An 18,312-nucleotide genomic window follows, 5' to 3' on the forward strand; every position below is an offset into this window, starting at 1 on the left:
CATGATCAATGGCCATCCCTACCCATACAAATTTGTTATACTCAAAAGTGTGATCCAAATTGATGATTAGATAAGAGGAAGAAAGTCTTATTATAAAAATGATAGTAAGCAGATAAATAAAGAAAAATTGGAATATATTAGAAATAGATTTAAAAAGATGAAATAGGATGGTTTGCAATACAGACTATTATTTGTGGTTTGATGATTCTATCTCAATCTAGGACTTCCTAGAATATTTTGTGCCATATTCTGATTTCTGAAAAAATGAAGAAAAAAATATTGAATAGTCATCATAAATAAAATAAGATTCAATCATAATTAGGTTCCACCAATATTTTTTATACATGTATTTCAATGTTTAAAATCACAAATTGATTTCATAATCCCATACCTAAATATAACTTATTTTGTCTGTTTGGAGTCAACCTTGAAATGAAAAAAAAAAAAAAAAAAAAAAAAAAAACTACAGTCCCTCTTTGCCCCTGATTGTATTGCACTTATATACATTATCCTCCAGGATGCATCGCATCCGCATAATCCTTGAGTCCAAGATGGATGGAAAAGAACACGAAGGTGGAAAAAAATTGAGGATGAAATACAACTCGCATCCTCTCATGTGACTCCATTCTATAGTGTAAAATCATCGTAGATGTCTATTAATAAAAAAAATAAAAAAGAAAGATTGATAAGACAATATTGCATATCTTTGAGAGTTTAGAGGAGCGGACCACCACGGATGCCCGAAGGAAGGAGAGGATGATGACGGTCAGGGAGCTAGTAGGAAGGAGAATAGGGATTAAGATTTGAAAAAAGTGGACTGAGTTATTGGACATTAACAATAGAGGCATCGAAAATGAGGAGGGGGGCATTTTAAGAATAAAATTAAGTAGTTACTTTACTAACTGATATAAAAATGATTTAGCCATCCTCTAAGTGAATAAGATTTTTCTTCTATTTTATGGGTAAATGCTACTCATGGGAGAGTAACTTATCCATCTTGAAAAATGCAAGAATATGGATAATTGGTTAATAAAAAAGTCGACCAACTTTCCATGACATTTACCTACAAAAGAGTAGGCCCTAGGGAGCTCCCCTTACGATTAATGTGTTCTTTTGGGTGGAACTTGAAAAAATCATACATTAGTAAGTTGTTGCCACCATGATCAAGATGTTAACAGCCCCCTTTTTTTTTTTTTTTGCGGTTACTTCATCCTTGAAAGGATGAGTTAATACCCATCCATCTATTAATTGATTCGGAACAAAGAGTTTCATCAAACCATCGATCTCGAATTAAACTCCCTTTGTTCAAGGAAATCTTGGCTTGGAAATAGTTGTTCCCAACATATGTGGTTTCTCATGTATTTCGTGAGAAAAATAGGACTGAAGATTGGCTATCCAAGAGGGTACTCCAGGGGGACTGTTTATTCCATCAAAGTGATATTCTTTCTGTAGAGTTTGCTCATATTTTGCTCAATGATCTGGCAGGAGTCAGCTTTTTCAGATATATAACCTTCTAGATCTCTTGTCTGCTTGGAGATTAGAGTTGCATGACCCTGTTCTTATGCTCCTAGTTGCTGTTATTTGGTGCTGTTGGAATAAAAGAAATTCTCACATTTTTTTAAATAAGCATTCCTTAGTTACCTCAGTTGCACATAAGCTTTCTCTCTCTATAGCGATTGATCCGTTCTCTGTGGACAAAAGGAATTGGCAGACTTTGCCAAGGGTTGCTAGTGCTCAATTTAACTGATGCTTTTACTACTTTTGACTCTGGTGAGATTTCTCAAAGAATCTTTTGTTTTATGCTGGAAATGCTGGATAATTTTGCATGTCTGGATGGACTTTGATTTATACTTCCTGTTCTCTGATCTGATTTTTTAATCTCTATGAGACTATGATGGTATATGACATGGTTATTGATGTTACTGCTGCATATCCCGTGATCCTTTTATGTTACTTGAAAGCTATTTGGCACACCTGAGTCACTCTTGATCCAAATTCATCTAAATTCAGTTGGATGCTCTGGGATAGAGGTTCTCTCTCTATTTTTGCCTTTAGGCTGGGATTTAATTTCTGGCCTTTTCCCCCGGATATGATGAGAGAGCCTCTGCTGCCCTGGTTCAAAATGCTACAATCTCTGATCCGGTCTTTGAATCATTTATCTGAGAGACTACGATGGGAGACAAACTATTCTCTGTAGCAGCTTATTTTTTTTGAGCTTGTTTTACTCCATACCACTCCGAATCTCTCTGATCTTTCGGTATGCTTCGTTGTTTTCGGACAGTTGTTCTTCAGCTCTCCAGTATTGCTGTTCTTAGAATATATATTTAGAGATTATGTCTTTCTTGTAAGTACCGTTGCAACAAGAACTCGATCTCTCACGTGACGTGAATATTATCCGTTCTAATTTATGGCCTCACAGTTTTATCCTTTAAAAAGTGCCTCACGTAAAAATTTTTTTTTCTCCTTATAAGTACGAATCTTCCTCCACAATATTAGAACCACAACAGAGCCTTCCAGTCAAGAGAGACTTCGATGTGTACAGTTCGAAAGCTCCACAGTCAGTCGAGACGGACTTCAGCCTCAGAGAATCAAGACGGACCTCGATCCCTTCCTAGCAGGTCATTATTACGGATAAGGACTCGGTCCGTCATGTGAGGTATTGTCCGCTTTGGCCTATGGACCTCACGGTTTTGTCCTTTAAATTCTTCATGTGTGGTATTATTCGCTTTGATCTATGGGCTTTACGATTTTGTCTTTTAAAAAACGCATCACATGAGAAAAATTTTTTCCTTCTTATAAGTGCGAGTCCCTCTTGACTCATAAAAGATATGGGACTATTGATGTCCTCTACATTATTAAAACTACAACATCTATTACCCTCCAATTTTCATAAAAGAAAAGTATGTTCATATTGACCGGTGAATTTGGTTGCTTAGTTTTTATATTTTAGATCATTTTTTACTTATTTCAAAAGAAAAAAAAATCTCTACTGGAATAAAATTATTTAATTTACTAAGAAAATTGATCAATTAAAAAAGGCCAAAAGTTTCGCCCATGGATCAAAGCTTTTTATTGTAGGCATAGCAAGAAATATTCCAAGGCAAAGGCAAAACTATAGGAACATCTGTCTTCTCTCTACTATACAATATATGAAAACCAAGGAGAAAAGGGAACTACGGTTTTAGGCTTTTAGTAGCCGGAGGCGATGGAGAGGATCAGGTGGGTTAGGTGGTAAGGGTTGTTAATGGACCAGGCCCGCTCTACCGGCATGGGGGCTCAACTAGGAAAAAACATAGGCCTCCAGCCTTTAGCATTTTGGGCTTGAATCCTATAGCCAGAAGGAATGAAGGGAAGCCCAAGCTGGACTCGGGCTTGGCAAAGGCGTATTAGGTAGTTGTAAAGCACTGATATCATATAGGGTGCTAGATGTAAATATGGTCAAATTTGACTTTTCGGCAATAAGTAAAAGTGCTGGTAACAAATCAATAGACTACCCATCCTTTTATGTTCGGGACAAATAAAAAGTATATATAAATTAAAATTTATTTATAAAATTAAATAGATCATAAAAAAAAAATTACCTATTGCCCTACATGATCATGATGCCATTAATGTCCATCACATATAATAAAATTAATTATAATATTAAACTTTAGAATCACTAAATCTAAAACTAAACTATATTGTGATTATGAAACTAAAATATTAGACTTTAGAATCACTAAATTTTTTTTGTTTTATATAATGATGTAGAATTAAAATGTAGGAATTTAAGAGTAATCAAAGAGAGAGATAGCACAATAAAATATTGACTTTCATATATGAACACTCATGGTTCAACTCAAGAGATGTTTAAATTAAAAAAAATAATAAAAAAAATTACTTGAGAGCTAGATTACGGTGGAGATGCTAGCCATCCTTTATGGAAAATTTCTCTAAAATTTTTGTAAAGAGAAGAAAATGAAGATCTTAATTACATCACTTTTTCATGTTTTATCTTAATCATTTATTTATATTTTATAGGTTCCATTTTTGATTTTATAAAAATATTTTTAAAAAAAAAATATCATCATTTTCCATTCCGCAAAATCTCGAAACCTATCTTCCTCGTGATTTGTACTTTTTATAAAAAATAAAAAATATTTTTTAAAAAAAATTTTTTCCTTTCTCTCTCTCTCTCCTTTAATTTCAAACAAACAAAAAAAATAAAGTGCCATTTTTTTCCTTCACTTCTCACGAACCAAACGAAATTAGTGAACTCAAAATTTAATTTCCGTCCAAAGGAGGGTTTTTTAAAAATTCATCAATTTCTTATATCCCATAAAAGACAAAAATATGTCAATTCCTGCGGGCGTCTCCTAAATTATGCTCCAGTCTACCATTCGTATCACCTGTATCGATTTTAACTAAAAACTAATAAGAGCTCTGTATGGTGTATCATGCCTTAGGATTTTTTTTTTTTTTTTTTCCCTGAGGAAACGGACCAAATTCCCATTTTACCCGACGACCTTCAGCATCCCCCCGCCCCACCCCCCCAACTTCTCTCTCGGTCCCTTTGTCAGGAAACCCTCGGCCCCACTTTCCCCTCCGCCGATCGACGAGGGATCGTTCTCCGGAGACCTCTCATCCGGCGAAGAGATCGTCTCCGGCGGCCGCCTGGTGAGTTGCTTCACCCTTTCTCTGTCTCCGCCGGATTGGCGAAATCCTCCCCTCCCCATTTCCGACAGCGTCATTTATGATGCGGGGATCACATTCTTGAAGCTTAATTCCTTAATTTACATCGTTATTTGTCTGTTTTCCACATAACAACGTTGGAGATAGAACTCGTTATGTGCAAAGGGCAGCTTAAGATGGGGAATTATATCGTGGAATGGCTTAAAAATGCCATTTTTTGAGAATTTATCATGATTCGTATTAATTTACGAATTGTGTTTTTTGTTTTCTTTTTCCAGAAAAAAAAGTCATTCTGAGTGAAAGGAATTGCATGAAATGGGGTATTGAATTGCGGAATGGCTTCAAAGAATCTTTTTTTTTTTGGTGTGTGTGTGTAAATTTATGAAGTATGATACTATTCTGATGCGGATGTTTATTTGTTTAAGGTGGATATGTGTGATTATTGAGCGGAATGCGCTTCTGTATCGATGATGAAACGCTTTGTCTACATCAATGATGATTCATCCCAGGATTCTTATTGTGACAACAGGATATCTAATAGAAAATATACCTTGTTGAACTTTCTCCCAAAGAATCTATGGGAGCAATTAGGTTTGCTTTTTTTCTTTAATTGTAGTTCAACTATAAATTGTTGATTTATATTACTATTAGACTTGTAATAATTGTGTATCTATATATTCTAGTAGAAGGTATAATGTTGTAGACTTTTCTATGACAAGGTATAATGTGGTATCTATGACAAGATATTTAGTATATCTTGTCAATTTCAGATGGAGTATTATTGATATCAAACATTCTGGTTTTATGAGATTTTAACTCTTATTTAATTAATCTTTTTCTATGGAAATTGTCATAGATAATATGAAAAGTTTGCAATAACAATTTGTTAGCACTTAATAGAAATGATAGACAAATGAGGATTCACAAAAGCCAAATGCAAATAGTCGGAGACAAGTCTTGATTACCATAGTTGTGGATATGGTGATAGTTACAACATCATGCTTAAGTATAATAGTAATTTTGTGAATGTTGACTTTTAACCATACTGTGACTATGGAGTTCAAAATTTGCAAGAAAATACCTAAGTGTTAAGTTGAATACTATGTGTAGTATGATTATTATGTTTTGCCTCTCCAAGCTAGTATTTCTTAATATTAGTTTTTGATGAAGAGGCTCATTTTTGCCACCTCTTAGGTCTTAAAGGTACTTCCCTTCATGTGTAGCATCTGTTTTATCCAAATCCTTGGACTAGTATGTGTTCTTGTCATCCATATGAGTTTTAGGCTCAAACCCTCTGGGTGGTGGTTGTCACATCAAAAGAAGCATATTTCCTTTCCTCAGTTATGCCTTTTTTTATCGATGTGAACATCAGTCATTGTTTTAAATATCCCATTTAGTATTCTCATTTTGGTCTTGGTTATGGTGTTGGATACCTGAACATCTCTTGCCTTGTCAGAATGCTTTCCATACCATGACCGCATTAGAATTTAGATAGTTAGGCAACTTGGAGCAATGTGATTGGTGGTTTGTGCATATCTCAATGGAAGTGAGGCCAAGTTCATAATGTGTGGTAATTTGGAAATTAGCATCTGATTTTTTGAAAAGTAACTAATGTTGTTGTAATATATCTCTCAAAAAGTATAAGAGTTTTTTTCTTCTTTTCTTCCTTTTACTTTTTAGTGTTGCTGTCATTCTATGAGATACTAAAAAATGCTTTAGCAAACAAAACTACATATATCTTTGGTATTCTAACATATTTCACCTTTATGTAGACATCATTAATGACTATTAAGATGAAAAGCATCAATCTTCATGGTTAACTATTGTGATCATCATGAGTTTGATGCATGGTTTTCATTATATCTGCCACTTACAATATTTTATTTATTTACTTATTAAATTGACCTGTATGCATGCATGTACATGTAAGGTTTTAAATCCCATGGGATGAAGCTGTCTTGATTTTTCCATGGAGTGGGATGTGCCGTGTCTCGCCTTGTCTCGATACTTGGGACATAGGATGTCCCAAGACATCCTTATCATGATGTTAGGATGTTAGTGGACAGTCCTGCCCCGACACATGGGATGGTATCCTGTCCCGATGTACCACGGGACGTCCCGTTGGGACCTGAATCTTTGTTTATGAGCACACACATAAAGTTGCAACCTGCATACATGCTTTCTTGCAGTGCTTGATTATTTACTTATGTTTGTGCCTACTAGCCTTTGGTCGCTGTCTATTCTTGTCACCTCCTTGTTTTTAGTCTATTAAGTGATTTGCTGACTTCTTGGTGTGAAGATGCATTAACATGTATTCCAAAACCTATATCCACATGTTGTAGCTTATAGTGAGGAGTATCAATATGTTCAATACCGCCATCTTGCCTATTCTTTCTTTGCGTTATCTAAAGACTATAGAATGGTGATGCTTTCTACTGTCTGACTAGAGCTTTTTCTTAGCATATTTTAACATGACTCTGAAGGGGGTGGTTGCATTTAAGAGAAATCACTTCCTTATGCATTATCATAAGTGTACAAATTATGCTTTTGCTAAGTGAAACACTGCATTTGGAGTTTAGACTCTTTTTTCCTTCCTTATACACACAAGTAATCAACTGAAAAAAAATCTGACCTTCCAGGATAATAATAGATGAGAGATTCTTGTAATGATGTAGAAGGCATTAAATTTTCTAATGATAATCCTGTATAACATAAAATACTTTAGCCACTAGTTCATAAGATTGAAGTTGCATGTGCTCTTGTCCTTTCAGAGGCTTTTGCTTTCAACTGAACTTCTCAGACACAGGTTGCATGCACCTTAAAAAGGGATCAATTCTAGAGGCTGAATTATAGGGCCCCAGGAGGGTTTAAAAAGCGTGTCTTGGAGAAAGGAGTTACCAACATGTGATGAAGGAAGATTCTCTTCTACTGATGTAGTAGTTCTGGTGGCAGTCCCAGCCATTTGCTGGAGGATATCTTAAACGTGTGCCTTCTTCTATGATGCATGATTCTATTTAATCATGTAACTTTTTTTTTGTTCAATGCCAAATTAGTTTATTTTGAAGATATCTTAACAAAAACCTGGCATTCTTCTTGACATGCATCTTTTTCTCATTATTACATATTTATTCTCAATATTCGATTGATTCATGTGACTCTCTCCTGCTATGATATTGATATAGTATCTCATGTGCATGGTGGAAGTGATCAGGCTTTTAGCGTATTCAATATCACAGCAGGCTTTACGGTAAATGTCTTTCAGTGTATTCTTGGGAGCTCACTATCTTCCATTTTTTCTGCTTTCAGCCGTTTCATGAATCAGTACTTTTTGCTGATTGCATGCCTTCAACTATGGTCACTTATTACTCCTGTAAACCCTGCAAGTACATGGGGTCCGCTTATCTTTATATTTGCGGTCTCTGCAACGAAAGAGGCCTGGGATGACTACAACAGATATCTTTCTGACAAGCAAGCAAATGAGAAAGAAGTATGGGTTGTAAAGGAGGGCATTCGAAAACATGTATGGTTCTTTTTCACCCTTTCTTGTTAGTGGTTTCATTAATGATCGTGAACTTTTGGTAGCACTTCCAAAACATCAAATCAGTTTACTTGTTAAATCCCCCTGCTTTTTATGTTTATTCTACTTAATGAACAAAGGATTCATGCAACATTTGTGGTGGTGGTTTTCTTGCTTTCTTCCCACTTTTCTTATGTAGCTTATGTATGCACCAGATTTATGTGAACTAATTGATTCTGTGATGACATGCAATACATTAAGTTGATTAAAACACACAGGATCGCTTCAAAGTGTACAGAATCCACATGTTTCTTATAGTTTTGCAAGCAAGGCTTCTCTTAATTGGAATTGTATAACATGGTTGTTTTGGTTTGACATGCCATGCTTTCTATTTCATATATTGGTGTGATTGGTTAAGCAACTCTGACCAGCCAGTTGACATGGTACTGTGTGCTTTTTCATAATATTGGGAATGGTTAGTTTGTATTAGTTAATGCCAACTTTTCTGCCTAACAATATGAAAGACAGTTGGAAAAGTTGATAGAGCAGTAGCATTTGAGCTATTTCTGGAAAATCCTATAAAAGCCACTTTGCATTAGTGGAAAGATATGCTATGAATTTATGCTTGTTTTTGGCATGAAATTTCTTTAGATAAGGGACAACGATGTTAAAAAGAAAAAATAAAAATTCCAAATAGGGAAAATTTCTAATGTAGTAGATTGATTTAGATTTATAAAGAAAAGCAGTAAGATGAAGCTGTGCAAAACTACATAAACTGAAAATCTAGAATAGGTTCTGATATTTGGCAGAGAAACCCTAGTTTAGCAAAGTCAACCACATTATATGATTGCTATACATATGGAAATTATAGACATGTACATCTCCATATAATTGATTGCTTGCACAGACATGTACATCTCCATATAATTGATTGCTTGCACTGGGGATGGGCATGGCTCCAATCACAGGTACCTACTTATGAGATTTCATACAAGCTTGAAAATCTTTACCATTCATAAGAATAATGTGCTTTCTAACTGACTTCACCTCTTATTATATATGACATGATATCTTGTTATTTATTACCACTTTTCAATGTAAGGAGTCTATTTGAACTTTGAATATATGTATAACAATGAGTTCTTGAGGGGAGTCTTTGCTTTTATTAATATGGCTGAGTTTGTGTGTGATGTGAAGTGGTGGGGTTATTATCTTAGTTAACATTTCATTCTGTTGACAACATATTTATTTATTTTTCCATTCAATCTTTGAATATAATAGCATGATTTTAAGTTGCCAACTTTATTCTTTCCCTTTGTTAGTTTTGGACATTGTGTTCTAGGCGGGCTTCATATTGTTCTTTTGCACAGCCATTCAAGAGCTACTTGGGTGTGGCTTGTTATGATCTATTCAAATTAGAAACTTCATTAAGTATGACTCTTGTATAAATACTTGGTGGAGAATAAGTTTAAAGTTTCTTTTAATATCAAGCTATGAAATAGTTGCATTGTTCCTAAATGGCTCTCTATAACTAATATTCCCCCTTTTTCTAAGTTTAGATTCAAGCACAAGACATTCGTGTTGGTAGTATAGTGTGGCTGCGAGAGAATGATGAAGTACCATGTGATCTGGTCTTAATTGGAACTTCTGAACCACAAGGCATCTGCTATGTTGAGGTATGTTGTAACAACAGTTGAAAAAGTTTTGATACAAATTTCTTTCTTTTTGATTTCTTTCTTTTATTTTTTTTTTAAAGTTGAATAAAATAGGTTGAAGTTTTGCAATCAGAGTATAGAAGCTTAAAGTGAAATCACTATAATTTATAATTTCACTCTAGGTGGATGTGTGGAAACTGGAAACCTATATAGACTCCAAATTTTGATGCTAGGAGTCGTTTACAATTGGATTATGGAAGTTTCCATTTAAACAAAATTTATGCAAATGGATTCTGCAGAAGCTCAGACAGCAAGCTGGTTTTAGATGGTTGAAGTCTGTTGAGTGAATGTCTTCTATTGTAATGTTAAAAGAAGAAGAAAACCTTGCACTTAAGGAGATGCTTAGTAGAAAATGAGATGTTGTTTGCCATCCGATGTCTGGGTTTTATTTTCTGGTTACTGAAGTTGAACAAATATTAGTTACTTAGTTTCTGCTTGGGCATTACTAATATTTGATGTCTTCCAATTTTATTGCAAGTTGAAAAAGAAATCCCAGTCTACTAATATATAATGGGAAAGGCTCTGATGCTGGCCTTATGTGGCCAGCAACAAAGCCTGAATTTCGCACTATCTGGGGGGCGCATATGTAAAGAGGTTTAGGAAAAGAAATGTAGTCCATATTTATTTCTCGCATACCTGCCTTTGCGCACTGCTGAAAGAAAACATCATGACATGAAGGGGAAAACACCTTAAAAAAAAAAAAAATCTTTGTTTCCTCTCCTATGTTTTCTTTTAATTTTTATGCAATGGGTGTTGTAAAGAAGTTAGACACCTTATTTCATGTTTGAGTAGAGTCTCTTCTTAAAGGATTTCTTGCATGCTCATTGCACATGTAGGACTCTAGTATGCAATAAAGGTTTCTTAATGTGGAAGGCATCGTGTGTGTGTGTGTGTGTGTTTGTATATATGCATATATACATATGCATATGTGTGTGTATGTGTTTGTATGTGGAAGGCATCGTGGGTGTGTGTTTGTATATATGCATATATACATATGCATATGTGTGTGTATGTGTTTGTATCTGTATGTGTGTGTATGTAAGGTGGAAGGCATTGTTTGTGTGTACGTAAGGTGGAAGGCATCGTGTGTGTGTGTCTATATATATATGTATGTATGTGTGTGTGTGTGCGCGTGCGCGCGCGCTCCTGTCTGCCTGTCTTGGGCCAAGGAGCGAAGTTGCACCAAGGAGCGAAGTTGCACCACCATTATTTACTAGTCTCTAGGACTTTATGAACCAAGTAGCGAAGTTGCACCACCATTGTTTCCTAGTCTCTGGGACTTTATGGAATCATAGGGTAGCTGAACTGGTTAAACTTGTACTATGTTATGTTAGAGCTAGGATGCTAACATCTGTGGCTGCAAGTGGTGTTGCTAAATCTATGGATGCAAGTTGGTTGGTTAACCCAAGTTTAGGTTATATGCTTTAGATTAAGTTTAACCCAAATTCAAGTTAGATGGTACATGTAAGATTTATTGAAAGCCTCTTGCAACTTATTATTATGATACAAACATGATTGAAATACTTGATTTTGATTAAAGTTTTAGGGTATACACATGTGAAGTGGTAGGATAAAGGATACTCTTTGTTAAATTATGACTTTTCTTATTTTGTCCTCAGACAGCTGCTCTAGATGGGGAAACTGATTTAAAGACTAGAGTTATTCCATCAGCTTGCATTGGGCTAGCACCTGAACAGTTGCACAAAATCAAGGTACCTTATCCAACTCTTCCGCATGGATGAATTCCCAGGTATTCTGTATGAGGGACTTTTCTATCGCTCTCCCTTGTTAATTTTTGTATACTCAAATGAACAGGGTGTCATTGAGTGCCCCAACCCTGATAAAGACATTAGAAGATTTGATGCAAATATGCGGCTGTTTCCCCCATTTATTGATAATGATTTGTGCCCTTTGACCATCAATAACACACTTCTGCAGTCATGCTATTTGAGGAATACAGAATGGGCATGCGGAGTAGCGGTATATACAGGCAAGTTTGTGTTTAAGAAAACTAAACTTGGTTCTATCAGGTTCCATATTACCTATACACATATATAACTTGGTTCTATCAGGTTCCCTATTTTCTACATATCAGTTTAATAAACACTCACAATCATTAAACACATTGTTTGAAACAAAAAATTGAAAGGTTCAAAGTAGAGCTAATACTTGTGGTCCTGGTTGGATGACCGGGGGCTTGGTTTTGTTAACACGAGCTAATGGATGTGATTTACTATCCCTAAACTACTCATTGTCCAAAAATCATATGATTTGAATATCCCTATCCTATGCATCAAGTGGTCTAAAAGGACAGTTTCAATAACATGAAATAAAGCTTTTTTTTTTTTTGACCATTGGATGCATAAGCTAACAATCAATTTGTCCGATTTTTTGACAGCAAGCAATTTGGTGATAGCAAATCACATCCAACGGCTTGGATCATCGGTGTTGGGCTCCAGCCGTCTGGTTAGGTGTAACTTTATTAAGGCTGTTGTGTGGGCACCCACAAATTAGCTCTACTCATAATACATATATATGTATGCATGCATGATGGATGGATGGATTTTGAACCTTTCTGCTATTAATGCCTCACGGCTATTATTTTTGACCTTTCTACTATTAATGGATGGATTAATTATTTTTGAACCTTTCTGCTATTAATGCGTCTTGCTTGTGGTGCACATTGCATATGTATGGTTTCATTTACACTCATAGTTTTGGCATTCTTGTTTTGTTAAATGTATATACCTTTTCTAGACTACATGTGTATGGTTTCATTTACACACATAGTTTTGGCATTCTTGTTTGGTTAAATGTATATACCTTTTCTAGACTACACTACTCTCTGCATCTCTGATTTCTGCTATTAATGCCTCACTGCTGAAGGGTTTGCTTGTGGTGCACATTGCATGTGTACGGTTTTGTTTACACTTATAGTTTTGGCATTCTTGTTTTGTTAAATGTATATCTAGCAACCTTTTCTAGACTACCCTCTCTTTGCATCTCTGATTTCTGCTATTAATGCCTCACTGCTAGAGGGTTTGCTTGTGGTGCACATTGCATGTGTGCGGTTTCATTTACACTCATAGTTTTGGCATTCTTGTTTTGTTAAATGTATATCTAGCATTACTTTGTTCAGCAGTCTTGTGGGTATCTTGGATCTAGTTAAGGGGTATGCCATTTCATATTCATCTGCCTTGATATGTATCCATGCTGCTAAATGGTCTTGGACATATTCTTGTTTATCATTATTGCCAATATATGTTAGAAGGCATGATTGTTTGGAAAAAATGGACTTGATTGCAAAAAATGGACTTGATTGCTGAAATAGAATAATTGGATTGTCCTGGAGATGCTTTTTTTTTTCTTTCAGGGATATATTACATGGATATGTTGAATTGTAGGTTGTCTATACCTATTTTGGGTAGGCAATTTTTTGCAAATTAAGTCAAGTATAATCTTGGTGCTAAGTAGAGAAGTCCTGATCTATTGATGAGAATAATTTGGTTGATCATGTCAGACCTAGAATAACAAGTTTTCTCAGGGCTCTCTCATTCTTGAGGATGATGTGCACCTAAACTTATGCAAATAAACAAGGGTCTGATGAGGACATGGAAGAATATTTTGAGCTCCTTTTGTGGTCAGAAGCTAACATAGAACAGCCAAAGAGTTGACACTTAGTTTTCTCTGTTGATAGGCTGTTTGTCAAAGATACGTGATGCATCCATTGCTTCTTTCTTATAGGATGCATAACCAACTTCAGAACAATATTCTACTCCTAGCCAGACAGCTAGAACTTATTGGTGAGACATTATGAAATTTTCTAGCATCTCCTCTATATGCGATGTTTTAGGTGCTTCAAGGCGTGTATCATCTCTACAAAATTTTGCATAATCTCATTTGAACTTTTTCTGCCCAAGCTCTCAGTACTTTGGCTAATTCTCCTTTTCGTCATATCAGATCCCTGCTGTTAGGTCCATTGAAAGAAATAATTATTAAAGAGTACAAAACTGCAAATATATATATATATATATATATTTTAAAAAATGATATTGTAATGCTTGGTGAATCATGTATGGTTAATATGAAATTTGATCAGCAGTTCAAAATAAAATAGCAAATGTCATATTTCTTATTTTATTTTATTTTATTTTATGGGGGTCTCTTCTACATAAGCAGTTAAGTCAAGCAGCATCCATTTATAAGCTACTAGCTATATATAGCCGACTATAGAATGGTAAATTCAAAATCAATACCACATTTAGTTGATTCCTCATGCAAAATGCCGCTGAAATTGCACAAAGAGCAATTACATCTGTACTGTTAGATAATTTTCCTTAAGTTAGACTTCTTAAGCAGTAAAGATCTTAACACCAGAAAAAAAAATATCAAATTGAATTCCTCAAGCTCTGATGAGGAAGGCCGACAGATAGTAGTTTTCATCTAAAAATTTTTAAAATATTTCTATAATATTCATGTGTGTGTTAGGTGATTAACATGATAGAAATTTCATGGAGAATGTATTAACAATAAATAGCTAACAATTTGTATCATGACATATCCAGGCAATGAAACGAAGCTGGGAATGAGCAGGGGTGTACCAGAGCCAAAGCTTACAGCTGTAGATGCAATGATTGATAAGTTGACCGGAGCAATATTCTTGTTCCAAATTGTAGTTGTTATTGTTCTAGGGTTTTCGGGGAACATTTGGAAGGACACTGAAGCTCGTAAGGTATTTTCTGCTGTGACTATCTAGTATGGTAGATAAATTGGATTGTCCAAATTGACCATGAACAGATGCTACTTGATCCACATGGTGGCATGATATGTTTATTTTCTTCTTGCATGTACTTGCCACTTTTAATGGCTTAAGATGATGAGCATTGCTTGACTATTTAGTGCTTCATCTCTATTTTTATTATTTTTTTGAAAATAGATCTACCATGTATCTCTAAGTTGATCTTTTATCTAAAGGTATAATAGGATTACATTAAACAACTGCAAGTATGAGTATGTTTCTGGCTGATAAAGCAGGTGCGTCTAATGTTGCTCTGTCTGTCAGAAAGCTGCATGGTTTCTGACTTTCTGTATTTGGATTGTTTGATCTGCTACATACTGGCGTTCATGGATTGGCACTCAAAAATAAAAAAAATGCAATAGATATTTGAAAAGTTCATCCATAAAGATGGCTATATGCCTGTATCTCTATGATGCCAGGCACTTTTCTTTTGTCTTTATGTTTAACAAAAAATGTCCTAACGACAAATGTTGATTCATATAGTCATTTGTTTGATAGATAGATAGTCCAGCCTTTCTCATTTTGGGCAACAAACTTATACCCTACTTGTATAGGTTATAAATAAATTTGAGATGGCCATGCAACAAGTTTTATGATTGTTGCAATAATACCAATGTGTTAACAAAACATTGTGATGTCATGCCACTAATGGAGTACTACAACATGCCTGCCTCAAAGGTCTCTAAATTATACAGGGTTTCTCACTTTGACCCATGCATTTGCTTAGGCATCACCTCATTAAACTTGCCTTGCTTGGAGATAATTGAGGTGCTCCAGGGTTGCCTTGCCTCTCCCGAGCACCTAGGTGAGTGGCTGGAGTGCATATGACAACAGGTGCTGCTAGCTATTCTGTGAATCCCATAAATATGAAGTGGTTGCTATAATAATTTAAAATAGATATTTATAATAAGCAAGTGTAGCTGCCGGGTGAACTATTGGAGGTATAAATATAACTCAGTGATATACATATAGGTTGCGACATATTCTACTTGGATGGCATTAGAGCATATATTATTCATGATCTTGTTTAGTACTAATATAGGTGTTAGTCTTGTCATATTTCGTGCCCTAACAAAGCCATGATTTTATTGATGAGATACACTTTTGAGGCAAATATGAGAGATTATTCTTCTAACTATTGACATTTGCATTTTTTTGTATAACACATGATGTATAATTTGCTATTAGTTGATCCATAGGATACATCATATTAAACTTCGGTGACTGCCATATGTGTTTCCCCCTTGTTTCTTTTCCTCTTTTTGGTGAGTATTACTCAACTCAGATGATCAAATAGTTGCTAATACTTGATGTCAATGCTATTTTTGTCTCTATGTCAAATGATAATCCACCATTAGCATAACTGTACTTACAGTCATCCAACTTTTTCTTGACCATTCATGTTGGCTTTATCGGTTCTTATTCACTAACCATTCCTATTTAGCACCTCTTTTAATGTTATTTCAAGATTCTTTGCATCCTTTCTCACAATCTCCCTCTGTGTTGCCTCAGTTCTCTCTCCTTTTCTTACAATCTTGAAAATGAACTAATGTACCTCTCCTTAATCTAGTCGGCTCAGCAAGGTTTGCTGAACCAATATTGAGGGTGTGCTGGCTAACGACCGGTTCGGCATGGTACAAATCCATATCATGCCATCCTGAGACATACCGAAATAGGGAGAGTTGGAGAGGGAGGGGGAGGGAGAAGGAGATAGAGGAAGAGAGAGCGAGAGAGGGAGGGAAAGGGAGGGGAGAGGGAGGGAGAGAATATGTCGAGAGATAGGAAGAGGCTGCTATTGTCATTGAGGGGGAGGGAGAAGCTCTCATCATCATCGAGAGGGGAGAGAGAGGGGTAGAGGGAGGGCGAGGGAGAGACTTACTTGGGGGACCTTGTCATCGTCAACTGCATCATCGTTCAGTATCATTATCGTGCAGCATCATCGCCAGGCTGGTTGGAGACATAGAACATTATGGTTTCCAAATGGGAGAAGGCAAAGGAGAAGTGAACACGTAGGGGTTGGGGTGAGGGTGCTTTGATAAACTGAATTAATGTATTGAATCGTGCCAGCAGCCGATCGGTCTGGTTTGGTATGCCTTGAACTGACTTATTTGGCACAATTTGGCTGACATTGCTCCTTAGATCTTAAAATTTTATCTGATCCCCACTCATCAATCCCAAATAAAAATGATCCAATGATCCATACTGCTTTTATTGTATGAGTCATCTGCTTGTATAGGGTTTGGGCCTTGAGCAAGAGGACAAGGCTCATGGTTGGTTTGGGTAAACCCTCGAGCAGGATTTGCTGTACCGGCTGGTACGGGGCGAACCGAGCTAGACCAGCAGCTAGCCGGTCCGGTTCGGGCCTTTTTTCAGAAAATAAGGGGTGCCGGACCGAACCAGTAGGTTCGGTCCGGTGCACTGCAGGAACCGCTCGGTTCCTGCCTAAACTGCTCGAATCGGGCAGTTCAGGCTGGTATGGCTCGCTTCCGAGAGATACCGACCATGGCATGTGGGGGGGTGTGGGGTTGAGGTCATTATGTCGGGAGGGAAGCTTTAGCTTCCCCTTTGTGCCTCCTGAGATCTCTGGCTTTCGAGTCAGAGGCTCAATTCATTGCAGAAATGAAAGAGAGGACAAAAAATTTTGTGGAGCCCATGGATGTGAGAAATTTTATCACAATCCTGTTGAGAAGGTGACAAAGATCGATCGAGAGCAAGGTAATCTACCATTCTCTCGCTTATTTTTTTTTAATTGTTTGACTGAAAAACAGCAACAAGTACAAAATTAAGAAAAAATTATACCAAAATTTGTGATTTGAGTATGATTTTGATTATATATTGTAGATCTTTAGATGATCTACATGATGATGCAAAAATCATTAATTTTTATTAATTTTTTTCAAAATTTTTTTAATATATTTTTAAAAAAAATTAAAAAAAATAAATTTCAAAAAATAACTGTAAAATCATATTATTAAATTATTGTACTTTGTTAATCTTGTAGAGATGAGTAAAAAGAAAGATACAAAGCGTGACATTGGCTGGGAGCATGGTGAGATGCTCTGGGTCGGCACTATTGAAGATGCAAATGATGCAACACAGAGTTCAAGGGGAGAGGGGTGACTAGATTGAAGCAGCATTTGACTGGTGGTTACGGTGATATATCCATGTATAGAAAATATCCATAGAAGGTACGTCAATTGATGAAGAAGTACTTTGCTGATTTTAAAGCATCAAAGGAAAAGACAAAATAAAAAAGATAGAGGTTGATCGTCGAGCTGCAGAGCCATCTTTCTATCACTCTAGAGAGTCAAGGAGGCTTCCGCTCTAGATGATGATAAGGTACAGATTGAAGCTGCCATTCAGATGAGTCTGAATGATCAATGCCGGTTGGAGGAGATGGTCAGATATAGGGAGTGATTGGACCATCATGCTATGAATCAAGGTTCGACTTTACGACCGTTGGGGAGAATAAGAGTTTAGAAGGACCACCTCAATCAGAGAGATCGGCTGTAGAGGCAGGCACGGCATTTCATCTATGTTGGGGGTTTTTGGCAGTAGGAGAAGATCTTTTAGAGACATGCCAGCAGGAGCTATCATTCATGATTTGG

General features: G+C 36.1%; 1 protein-coding gene across 4 annotated transcripts in view; it reads left to right on the forward strand.

The window, feature by feature from the left end:
- The first annotated feature begins 4,504 nt into the window (after positions 1–4,504).
- LOC105050960 (phospholipid-transporting ATPase 2) overlaps positions 4,505–18,312 on the forward strand; it is a 46,457-nt gene continuing 32,649 nt past the window's right edge. The window contains exons 1-7 of one of the 4 annotated variants that reach the window (XM_073243157.1): positions 4,505–4,659; positions 5,100–5,261; positions 7,976–8,194; positions 9,751–9,867; positions 11,526–11,618; positions 11,722–11,896; positions 14,472–14,638. In XM_073243157.1, coding sequence (XP_073099258.1) covers positions 5,142–5,261; positions 7,976–8,194; positions 9,751–9,867; positions 11,526–11,618; positions 11,722–11,896; positions 14,472–14,638 — 891 coding nt within the window. In that variant the 5' untranslated portion in view covers positions 4,505–4,659; positions 5,100–5,141. Of the gene's footprint in view, positions 4,660–5,099; positions 5,262–7,633; positions 7,658–7,975; positions 8,195–9,750; positions 9,868–11,525; positions 11,619–11,721; positions 11,897–13,323; positions 13,547–13,650; positions 13,710–14,471; positions 14,639–18,312 lie in introns of those variants that run through there. The other 3 variants (XM_073243158.1, XM_073243159.1, XM_073243160.1) reach the window with 3 other exon arrangements.

The sequence above is a fragment of the Elaeis guineensis genome, chromosome 9, assembly GCF_000442705.2.
Source record: "Elaeis guineensis isolate ETL-2024a chromosome 9, EG11, whole genome shotgun sequence".
NCBI classification, from domain to species: domain Eukaryota; kingdom Viridiplantae; phylum Streptophyta; class Magnoliopsida; order Arecales; family Arecaceae; genus Elaeis; species Elaeis guineensis.